We start from the raw sequence: 11,876 nt of genomic DNA on the forward strand, positions 1-11,876 counted from the left end.
TTTTTTTTTTTTTTTTGCAGAATTTGCTACGTAAATATTGTGCATTTATTAGTATTGGTTCATGACTACAAAGCAGACTGGAATCTTTAGGTTCAAGCACAGTTTTTTCTCCTTTTTTTTTATAAAAGCAAATTAAAATCAACAGGCCTATACCACTTCCATAATTACAGTTCCTGAGTGGCTGATATTTTGGGGTTTGTTTATCTGTTTTAACCAGAAGTATTATAGTTCTGTGTTTAGGAATAAACCATGAGAGTCTACCAGTGTGGTCTAGCCTTTTTTTGCAGATATGTGAAAAATTAACCTCACATCCTTCCTGGGTGCCACTCTGATTCTCTTCCACTCAATATGCTGCTGTGCCTTCTGTTCCCTTCTACCTGTGCTCCCTGCCTGATCTCCTGTTTTGCTTTCTGCTTCCTAGCCTACCTGCTGCTGTGCTGCTTGTTCCCTCTTTAATCTACTGTGCGCCACATGCAGAGGCTGTCCTTGCCACTTGTGGCATTCATGCCATAGGTGACCAGCAGTTTTGCAACTTTTTAGACTCAAGGAATCCCTTGTTAGGCTCGAGGCCTGCCTCAGAAAATGCCAGCACTTAGCTTTCATTCATTTTTGACTATGGAAAAATAATAGAACTATTTTGTATTCTACTGCAAGGAACTCAGAAAAGTCATAACAAGTCAGAAGGTTTCTCACACCACAGATTCCTGTTTAAGTCTCTGGGTTTATTTTGTGAATTATGTGTACGTGTTTACAGAACTAAATGCTAACTTTGTGTGGCACCCACAGCACCCTTTAAAGGATCTTGCAGCACCCCAGCATGCCGTGGTACCCTGGTTGAGCATTGTTGGTTTAGACTAAAGATGAATACAGGCAACCCCCGCTTAACACTGTTTCACTTCCTATTTTGCTACAACGCTCATTTGAAATTGATACCTGATTTCACTTAATGCTCAATCAGTTTCATTATAATGCTTACGGTCACCATCTTGGGTCATTAAAAACATTTGTGGTCCTCATCTTGGGTTGTCAAATACTTTTGGTTTCACTTAACACTCATTTTTCTTAACGGTTATTTTTTTTGGAACCAATTAAGAGCGCTAAGTGGGGGTTTCCTGTAAATGCTCACAATTTATATAAGCACCATTGTTCTGGCATCAGAAATTGGAATTTAAGTATCACATTCCTCCAGTTAGGGGAAAGAATCCTTGTGACATTTTATGTCCAAAACTAACAAGTTCCTCTGTCACTGCAAAAACTTACCCGAGTCCTACAAAGTGAGGATTATTTGTAAAAGATATTTCACAAATAATTTAGAATAATGAATTAATGGGAGAAAATTACATGCTGTTTGTGGACATTTAGCTCCCAAAAGATAAAACTCATTACAGATTATTCACTCAGATCATGCTAAAGGCATCTGCTTCCAGGGAATGTATTTGTTTTCCATTCATCTATAAGCAGTGGAAAGAGGAAAGAGGAAGGCTGCAAGAGTGAGTGAGAGAGCTAATGAACCAAAAAATCAAAATGCAGAACACTTTGGGAGAAGAAAAATCTCTAATGGAAAAATAATTTTAAATTATTGTGTGTAGTTACTGTTACAATTATACCTAGCCTGAGAGATTCTCCAGCATGCTTTTCTGTCAATGGGTTGTAAGTTCAGGGATTTATTATGTTTCATTGAAAAACTTCCTGATTAAGGAAAACTAAGAGATGAACATGTGTGAGGCAATAAGCTTTTTCAGCAATATGGTAATCCTTTGTTATATGCTCTTATTTTCCATTACCACATAATATCTGAGGAATAGAACATATGGCATTTGATCTAAATTTTTATGTATTGCTCATGTTCATAAACACTTTTATTCAGATCTAAGTACCAACCATATTTACTATTCTAGTTTATGACTCAAAATTCTTTCCTAAAACAGCCTTTTGTTCCCTAAAATGCAAAACATTAACAATATATTTTAGGACTCAGTCTTAGAACAAATTCTATGAGTTTAATATTCATATTTTGTTCCAAAAGTTCAAGCACAAACCCACATAGGAGAGATAGGAATCTCCAAAAGCCAGAAGTCATTGTGATCTACCCAGTGTCACACTCTTAGACCCAGCAAATAGAAAATGATATACCATACTATTTATCCTACTATTTCCCAAATCTAGATAATGTCTCTACCTCTAAATCTCATTTTTTTCCAAAATACCAATAAGGATTTATCTCTGTCTTCCACTAGAAACACTCCTAGATGTTCTTCCAGATATCTATAAGACTAGGGTTTATCATTTTATAACACCAGTGCTAGAAGAATTACCTCCATATCACTAGTCAGCTGGATAACTTTTTGTTACTGAACAAGCAGAATTTTTTGATGTGGAAGTGCAATTTTTTGAATTATGAACAATAAAAGAAAATATCATGGCTATTTTGAAATGTATAGATTTAATAGGTTAAACCAGAACCATCCAGCTTCTCAGTGTCCAGAGGCTGCAGTTCCCTGCACCACAAGCTTCATGGGCTTTCTCCATTAAGCAGACTATGGAGACCTCTGAGCTCCCTGGTCTGCACTAACCAACTCCCAGAGATCCCAGACACAGCAGCAGCAATAGGAATGACGTGGGGAGTGGCGCCCAGGGGGGCACCTGAAGCCATGAGTTAATCACCTGTAAGCTCTGTGAGACCCGTGGGCCACCAGTTGGATGGCTCTGTATTAGAAAATATTTGGGGAACATCAGACAACTTTATCTTCAAAATGCAATTATCCCACTTATGTAGTTCCTCTTATCTTTTGCACAAGGTATAAAGTATTTTCAGTTATTTGACTAGTGATCCAAGATCGTTTATCTTGGTTCTTGTCCTGACCAATAGGGAAGACTTGGTGGAGGATGTAAAAGTGATGGAAAACTTTGGAGGGAGCAATCACAATATGATAAAAGTCATGATCCTGAGACAGGGAAAGCATGAGATCAGCCAAACTAAGTTGCTAGATTTCAAAAAGTTGGATTTCAACTTATTCAAGGAGTTAACGGTCATGGTATTATGGGAAAACAAACAGAAAAATAAAGAAACACATCAAGGCTGGAAGCTTCTAAAAGGCTCATTATTGGACTCCCAACAAGAAACTGTCCTGACATGATGGAAGTGCAAGAATGTCAAGAGACCAGTGTGGCTGTACAAGTTGCTTCTAGGATGCCTCTAATTGAAAAGGAAAGCATTAAGGCTGTCAAATGGTTAAACAAATTTATCATGATTAGTTGTACAACCAAAAAATGAGTCTCAATTAATCACAATTTTAATCACACACTTAAAAACTCAAAATTATGCATTGAAAAACTCAAAATTATGCAAAACTATTCAAGAACTTTGTATGGTTGGAAGGTGGATGCGGGATGCGTGTGGGGTGAATTTGTCACGATGTGGGGGGCTGTGGGTGTATGTGTGGGGGGTTGGGGCCTGGGCAGACCACCTCATGTTCTGGCAGGATGCCCAATCTGAGTGGGGTCTTCGTGGAGCTCCCTGGGCCTCAGGCACTCACCCCTCCCCCACCTGAGCATGGGCCCACCAATGGTGGGCTCACCCCACCCTCACCCTAGCAGCGGTGACTATGGGCAGCCCAGGCTGGGGCAGCTGCTCTCATCCTGGTCCCAGCCCAGCCCCAAACTTCCCTGCTTACTTGCCCAGATGGTCCCAGGTTGTCCTGACCTGCCCTGGACCCAAGGATGACAGGGAGCCCTACTACGGCCCAGTGTTGCCTTCCCCAAACCCCCAGCATTGCCAGCCTGGCTGCTTAGAGCCCTGGTTGGGGGTGGGTAGGTGTTCCCCCACCCCCCATCTTCCTGCTGCAGCTGCCCAGAGCCTGTGTCCCACCAGGACCCACATAGAGCCACCACAGTGGGGGCTACCTAACACCCTTGGGCCCCACAGCTCAGGGCAGGTCAGGATCACCTGGAAGCTCTGGCACAAGCCACCTCTAAGCTCTCAGGTCTCCATGCATCCCCATTCCAGGACCCAGGGGAGCGGCCATGATGGTAGCCCTGTATCCCTGTGTAGGCAGCTGCTACCAGCAGGTGGGGGAGGGATTCCTGCGGAGCCACCTCCCACTGCCCCCAGCCTGTGCTGCACCGTGCGCCCAGTCCAGCGCCCCTGAAGCCTGAGGCAGCCGGAGCCGCTTCTCTTCTTCCCGTGCTGCCCAGGCTCCCACCACGACCCACACAGAGCTACTGAACTCTCCAGGTCCTGGTGTGAGCCTGGGAGATGTGCGGAGGAAAGCAGCAGCTCTGCCCAGTTCAGCAGCAGTGCTGGGCAAGGCTCAGGCTCCAGCAGTGCTGGGCTGGGGCCAGGCATGAGATGCAGTGTGGGCTGGGGCCAGCGGGAGGTGGCTGTGCAGGAATCCTGGCCTGGGGATGGCAGTTGGGCAGTGCAACCCAGGGGCAGGCTCTAAAACCACATTCTCAATAAACACATTAATTGCTGCTTGCATTAATCATGCTTGTTAACAGTGATTAACTGACAGCCCTAGAAAGCATACAAGCAATGGAAATATGAACAGGTCACCAAGGAAGCTTACCAGGAACTAACAAAAATGTCCACAGACAAAATCAGGAAGGCAAAGGTAAAAAGAAATGAGCTGCACCTGGTGAGGGAATTTAAAGACAACAAGAAGAGATTCTACAAGTATGTTGGCCAGAAAAGAAAGACCAAAGAAGCTGTGGATCCACTGTTAAATAGCCATGAAGAACTCTTAACAGAAGAAGTAAGGAAGGCAGAAAGAAGTAAAGCAGCTCAACAGTTCCTTTGACTGTCTTCACAGAAAAATTAAGCTGTAACCAGACACCGAATAAGGATTATTTGGATTAGGAAGGGGACATACTGAGGGATAAGATAACAAAAACAAAACAAAGCAAAAAACCAGGCATAGTGCTTTTGATGGATCTGAATGAATTCAAGTTATCAGGGCCTGATGAACTTCACTGGGTACCAGAGAACTGGAAAAGGCCCAACATAGTGTCCTCTTTAAATAAAGGCAGGTGTATTTACATGTGCTATTAATGCACTTTAAGCTTAATGCACGGTAAAATACTGTGGAGGAAGCCTTTGCTGGGAGCATGTCTACATGTGCACCCTGTTGGGAGCAGATTTGCTCCCAATGGGAGCAGCCCAACACAGGGCTCTTCCCAACCTGCTCTGCCCCCCTGCAGCAACCAGAGGGAGCTCCAGACTTCCCTGGGTGCTAGCCCAGGGGTTGGCAAGGAGCACCAGGGCCAGTCCTGATGCACTTGGGGCCACGAGAGCTCTGCAGCGGTAGCTGTGTCCTCATCCTATGCTGGAGGGGACCTGGTCAAAAAATAATAAAGAGTTTGGAAAGCACATCATGTGAGAAGAGGATGAAGGAAACAGCCATATTTAGCTTTTGGAAAAGGTACTTAAGAGGGGACATAATAGCAGTCTTCAAATACCTGAAGGGTTGTCATAACGAAGAGGGAAAGCACCTTTTCTCTCCAACTGCAGCGAGCAGAATGTAGACCAATACCTTGCAGTTGAAGTGATGTAGGTTTTGACTGGGTATCGGGAAAAACTTTTTCACTGTTAGAAGACTGAGGTAATGGAATAAACTGCCTAGGGAAGTTGTTGAATTTCCATCATTGGAGGTGGTCAAAAGAGGCTACACCAGCTCACGGATGACCTCAGAGTAGCTATGCCTATGCTTGACTATGGGAATTTCCCACTCTGATAGGGTTTCCTGGTTGCCACATGGGCGAGGAAGCAGGTGGGGGCTAGAGGGTCTTGCCACTCTGTTCAGGGTAAGACTGATCACCATATTCGGGGGTCTGGAAGGAATTTTACCCCATGGTCAGATTGGTACAGACTGGGAATTTTTGCTGTCCCCTGTAGTGGGATGCATGGTAGTGGAGCTCTCCTCTGTAGGAGGCTCTCCCACGGATCCCTCAGGTATATTTTAACAACCCTCCCAGCAGTGGGAAATTGGCCACCATTGTCCCCCTGCCTTACTTGTGTCATATTAGTTTGTTGTGGCTGTGTCAGGATTTACCATGTAGTTTTACTAATAGATTTGACAATGGATTTGTATAAATTAGTCTAGATAGGGATGATCCTGCCTCTGACAGGAGGTTTATCTCGAAGTCCCTTCCAGTCCTACTGTTATATGATTGTATGAGTGTGTCTCTTTTTTCATTTCATGGTAAGACATTTTACGGAAGTATACTTTACTCAGCCTGTATTGTCCTAGTGAAAAGTTTTAGTTGATCAGAAACTAGGACAGTTCCTTGGGTCCACCTATAATTTATTCCTCTGATACTAAAGTGTATGCAGTCAGATGCAGGAAGGTGAAACCATAGTTATGTGGTGAAACTGTCCTTATATTCACTGCTCTTACCTGTTTATGCTCAAGCCCTTGCACATGCTTGTTTTATACTCTGAGAACATTTTTTTTTAGAGAAGAGAGAGAGCCATTGGAGCCAACAGAACAGGCTGAGAATGCCTCTTTCACAGAACTACACCCATTCTAAGGTCTATTTATTAACTGAATAGTTCTTTCTACCATGAGGGCTTTTTATAGAGTTAAATGAGGTCAGGCTCCAACTTTATGAGGGGAAAACACAATATTTGCATGTATTAACTATGAATGATGTGCCAGAGGTAAGCGGTTGCAATATCATTTACCATGGAATATTTCAGTGAGATGGATTTTTCTGGGCATGTTACTATTTCAAAGAAGCAACATGACCTGGCTGAAACTGTCAGTTTACTTAGAGAGATTTGAGAGACAACAAGGTTGTGGGGCCAGAATGAGGAGAAATAATGGGAAGAGGGAAGGGGGAACAGAAATCTCAAGGATACCCATCTCCCTCAGCTTCTTCCCTATTAAAATAGTCTCTGTTACTTTCTTTCTCTTCTACCTTCCCTTCCAGTCTGTGCCCCTATAAAACCCATGGTCCCCATGTCTGTATTACATCTCCTTCACCTTTCTGCTGGCAAAGCCCTGAGGCACCAGGCTGCTGCTTCTGCTGCTTACCCCTAACTACACCAAAGCCAGCGCACATAACAGGTGATATTAAGAATGGAGGAGGACAATCTAGCTGTGCTTATGCTGGCAAAGCAGAGGGGCCTGATACAGTGGCAACAGCGGTCTAGATGCAATTCAAATGAAAACATGAGAATCCAGCAGGATTGTGGAAAACCATATACAGAAAGGCAACCATACAGCAATTTGTATTTCTTTATTTTCAAGACAACAACTGTGACTCGCCTTTTATATTCAAGGAAAAGGTCAACGGAGGAGAAAGTTCTGAGCTTGCATTTGTTCTCCCTCTATTGCAGCTTTCAAATATTTTACAATGCCTATCATATTCTCCCCTCAGCTTTTTTGTGCCAGACTAAATTTTCCTAGTTCTCTCAACCTTTCCTTTATTGTTTGAATTCTAATCCCTTTATCATTGTCACTCACCTTTTAATCCTCCCGGTTTATCTACATCCTTCCTAAAATGCAAAGCCCAGACCTGCCCACAGTACTCCAACTGAAGCCTCGCCAGTGCTTTGTCTTCCATACAATACCCCTGCTAATACAACCCAAAATTGCATTTGCTTGTTTGATGGCTGCATCAAATTCTGGCCCAGCCCCCGTCCACCCTCAACAGTGGTAACATTGCAATGTTACTGCTTAGCCAATCTCTCATTCTGTATTTGTGGATGTGGTTTTACTTTCCTACTATTCAGCTCTCCCCACTATTCATACTCTACTAAAACTGGCATAGCTAAGATGGGCCAGCCGCCTTTCAAGAATGCCCAACACTCGCCTGCCAAAGAAAATCTTGTACAGCGAACTGTTAAATGGAGTATGCTCCCGCAGCACACCAAAGAAGTGGTACAAGGACACCCTAGAGGTGTCCCTGAAGAGTTTTGGCATCAACCTAGAGTCATGGGAGTAAATCACTCATGATCGTCCATCCTGGAGATCATCAATCCAAAATGGAGTACTGGCCTATGAACAGCAACACAGCAGAAGCAATGAAGAAACACATGGCCAGGAAAATGAAAACATCTCGTACCTAGTCCTCATCGCTTTCTTGCCCCTGCTGCAGCAGATTGTTCAAGGCAAATATTGGGCTTATAAGGCACCTATGTACCCACACGACTTAGCCTCTGCCTCCCCACCCCCTTTTCTCTTTCCTCTCTCTCTTTTCTCCTTTTTACTTCTTTTCTCCTTTTTCTTTTCTCCCTCCCTGTTTCTTTCCCATTTGTTTTCTCTTTTCTTTCCCCACCTCTCCCCCACTGGATGCAGTCATATTTGCCCTCAAAGGATGAAAAATATAGTACCCTACATTTGTCTCTGCTGAATTTCATTCTGTTGTCTATTGTCCAGTTCTCCAATCACAACCCTTTTGAATTCTAATGCTGTTCTCCCAAGTGTTTCTAAGCCCTCCCAGTTTTTTGTTTCATCTAGGACAGTGTTTCTTAACCCATGGGTCACGACCCAGAAGTGGGTTGCAAGAATATTTGAAAGGGTTGCAAGCAAGTCCCAGGAAAACGCAGGAAAGCATGGGTTTCCCCTTACAGGCTGACAGCATTCCAGCCTGCGAGGAGCTTCCTGGGGCGATTGGAGGCAGCGGGTGCACGTGTATCTGTGTGTGCTCACACACGTGGCCAACATGCAGCCAGGCAGGGTCACGATAGCAGCCCCAGCAGCTGAATGCACGTAAATGTTGTTGGTTGGGGATTGGAGATCCAGGGCTTAGGAACTGTGTGTGTGTGTGGGTAGGTGTGGAGGAGATGGGTAAATGAGGAGGGGGCGGGTGCCTGCCTGCCCTGGGAGAAGGTGGCTGGGCATCAAGGCTGCATCAGGGCAGAGGGGCAGGGGGAAAGGCACCTGCCCCTCCAGTGAGGGAAGGAGGCATGAGGGGTCCTTTGTGGGCAGTGGGGATCTGCATAGCTGGGCTGGCAGCACTGGAGCTAGTGCCTGTACTTTCAGGGGCAGGGCTGCTGAGAGACTTTGCTTGGTGGGGCAGGTGGGGCCATGACCAGGCTGCCTGGAGTGGTGCGGGAGCTGCAGCCCAGGGCAGGGGGGTGCCACAAGCCTCCCTTCCTCTTCCCTCCAGCCTGTGCTGGGTTTGGACTCACTCTGCTGCCACCTGCATGAGCTGGAGCAGCTGCAGCCACCATGCTCCAGCCTGAGTAGGATGGGGAGGCAGCTGGGAGCCCCCTCTGGCAGGGCTGGGTGGGGCAGAGGGCTGCAGGTTGGGAGCGAAGGGCACCAGCATGGCATGGGGGGCGGGAGACTTGAGGTTCAGAGTAGGGGCACCAGCAGCACCAAGGGCTTGAGAGTGAGAGGAACTGACAAGGACCAGGGGTTGTGGGTCAGGAGTGAGGGGCACTGGCAAGGGCAGGGTGCTGTGCGTCAGGAGTGAGGGGCACCGGCGGGGCCAGTCGATTGAGAGTCAGGACTCGCCATCTATGTTTACAAATAGATCCTGGTACAAAATAGGTTGAGAACCACTGATCTTGAGCACAATTGTGAAGGTTAATAAGTTGTATCAGCTGACCATGATTACAGTGAGAAGTGAGAGGTTTTAACATCAGAGAAGATCACTTACCTCATTAGGGTTGACTAAGGTTTTCACTAAAACAAGAAAAACAGGGCTTTAGTCTTTGCTTTATTTGCACAACTTAGTGATCATGGTTGCTCTGCTTACTAGCATTGAGACTTATTGCTAAATTTAAGTAAGTCCATATATGCCTAGGTAGATGTGAAATAAAATTTCTGCTTTGATTGAAGTAGATGTCAATAAAGCATATACCAAATTTCAAAGTTTATATATAAAGTTATAAAGCATTAAAAGGAAAACATCAAACTCCTGCTATAAATTTGAAATAAGCATGTGTTAGGCATCTAAATCCTTTTGAGAACTTGAGTCTTGGGAGTGAAATGTTGAAGTCTTTTGAAAATGTGGCTCAGGAGCCTAAGTCAGTAGATTTACAAAGATGAAAATCAATGGGAGTTAGGCATCTACCTCACTGAAGCACTTAATTAATCGTACCAGGTTCCTAAGTACCTTTTGCAAATTTGGATTTTATGCTTTCAAAAGTCTATCCACCATGTATATTTAGGTGTCCAAATTTGCTGCACAGTATTCAAAAGTATTGAATATCTAGCATATTTTATTTCTTGGGATCTGTTGCACATTCAGTACTTTTAAAAATTGGGACACTTATTTTCAAGTCAAAGATGAATATTTGCAAAAGCACATATGGTCCTGAGGCATGTGACACCCATAGACACTAGTTAATGGGCTGGTTACTTATTTCCTATTTGTACCTTTGAAAATTTCACCCTCAATAAAACACTCATTTAAAAAAATGTTGACCTACTTGTAGCTTTTCCAGATTCCTACCTAACTCATATATCAAGCTAACAATTAGATCTATGTAGGTGAACCTCTTTATCTACTTGCAACACCATCAAATCCTAGGTTCCTCCAACTGAGTATCAAAATTCATTCATATTCATCCAGTTTTTTCCACCCATTTCAAACAAGTATATATTACGTATGCCACAGGGAGCCCATTTATGTCATGTCTGCTTCAAGGATGAAGATGCAATATGAAAAGGGAGCGTTTAGGAAAGCCCTAGAAGCAGCAAGTTTTGGAGGTCAAGGCTTCTTCCTCTTTGTTAGAGAGACAGATAACACCCTAAGGGTTTTAATAGCTAAGCTGGTTAGCAGTTTTCTGAAGAAACAGTTTTATAGAAAAGTGCTTGAAATGCACCATTCAAAATACATAGGGTTCAAGGAACTTTCGCTAAATGTAAGTCATGGTTCCTGATAGGTTTTGTTAATCTGAATCTTGCTTGGTATTGGAGTAAAATGATATTTTTTATATGAGAGAAATTTTCTGGTCAAGAAGTAATTTGATCCTGACAGTGTCTGGTGAAATAAATGGTTGTTTTATTAAGAGTTTTCCTTCCTGTACTAGCATACTTATATAGGTTTAGGTGTAAGAAAATCACCTTTGGAAGCCAAAATTGTTCACATTCACATACTTGCTTTTTTTATTATTATTCTTTCAGGTGATATCAAAGTTATCAAACAAGACTACACTATCTCAGGTATGATTGACTGAATTTTAAATAAGATGAGCTTTACTTTGAAACCTATTTTTAGTGGCCTAGGATCTGATCCAAAGCTCTTTAAAGCCAGTTAGTTGAAAAAATCCTATCAGCTTCAGTTAGTTTTGAATGAACCCTTATAGGATCCTGCATTTAGGAATGTAAATACCCATTTTATGACAAATATAAACATAAACAGCATAAGCAGTCTGGCAGCAAAAATCAAAACCCAAGATTCCCCTATCCCAAAGCAGTGCCTACCCCATTAGAATAAGACTTCTTCTCTAAACTTCTTGTACACTTTACATTAGAGCAGTGATGTCAAACATACAGCCCATGGAGCCTTCCTGATTGGGCCACTGGCAGTTGGGGATCATGACCTGCTACAGCATTCAGGGCCCTTTGACACTGATGGCCATGGCTATTGGTGGTGAGCTTAGTTTGCTGCCAATGTCCCCAGGCCCCTTCTTCTAGATCCACTGCCATTGCTGGACCCCTCCCACCACTGGACACCTCCCACTGCCAGCAGACCTCCATCCCTCACTACCTCCCAACTTAACACTGCTGCCACCCCCAGACCCTTCACTACCTTTAGACCCACTGCTGCTGCGGTTGCCATGACAGCCACTCCCCAGGCTGGCTCCAACCTGGAGGTAGACCCCACAGCCTGGATCCAACCTAAGCTTCAAGGGAGTTTTGCCATCCCTGTATTAGTAAATCATTGGTTTTTTAAAAAAAGTAACTTCTGGAGCAGGG

At 44.0% G+C, this 11,876-nt stretch overlaps 1 protein-coding gene across 1 annotated transcript in view; it reads left to right on the forward strand.

Annotated features, from left to right (window-relative positions):
- The window catches only part of KCNH8 (potassium voltage-gated channel subfamily H member 8), a gene marked incomplete at its 5' end in the record, with an annotated part of 214,368 nt that overhangs the window by 174,585 nt on the left and 27,907 nt on the right, over nt 1-11,876 (forward strand). The window contains one exon of the mRNA XM_019508703.1: nt 11,082-11,120. Coding sequence (XP_019364248.1) covers nt 11,082-11,120 — 39 coding nt within the window. The remainder of the gene's footprint in view (nt 1-11,081; nt 11,121-11,876) is intronic.

The sequence above is a fragment of the Gavialis gangeticus genome, unplaced genomic scaffold (assembly GCF_001723915.1).
Source record: "Gavialis gangeticus isolate Ggan-Ray unplaced genomic scaffold, GavGan_comp1, whole genome shotgun sequence".
Lineage (NCBI taxonomy): Eukaryota > Metazoa > Chordata > Crocodylia > Gavialidae > Gavialis > Gavialis gangeticus.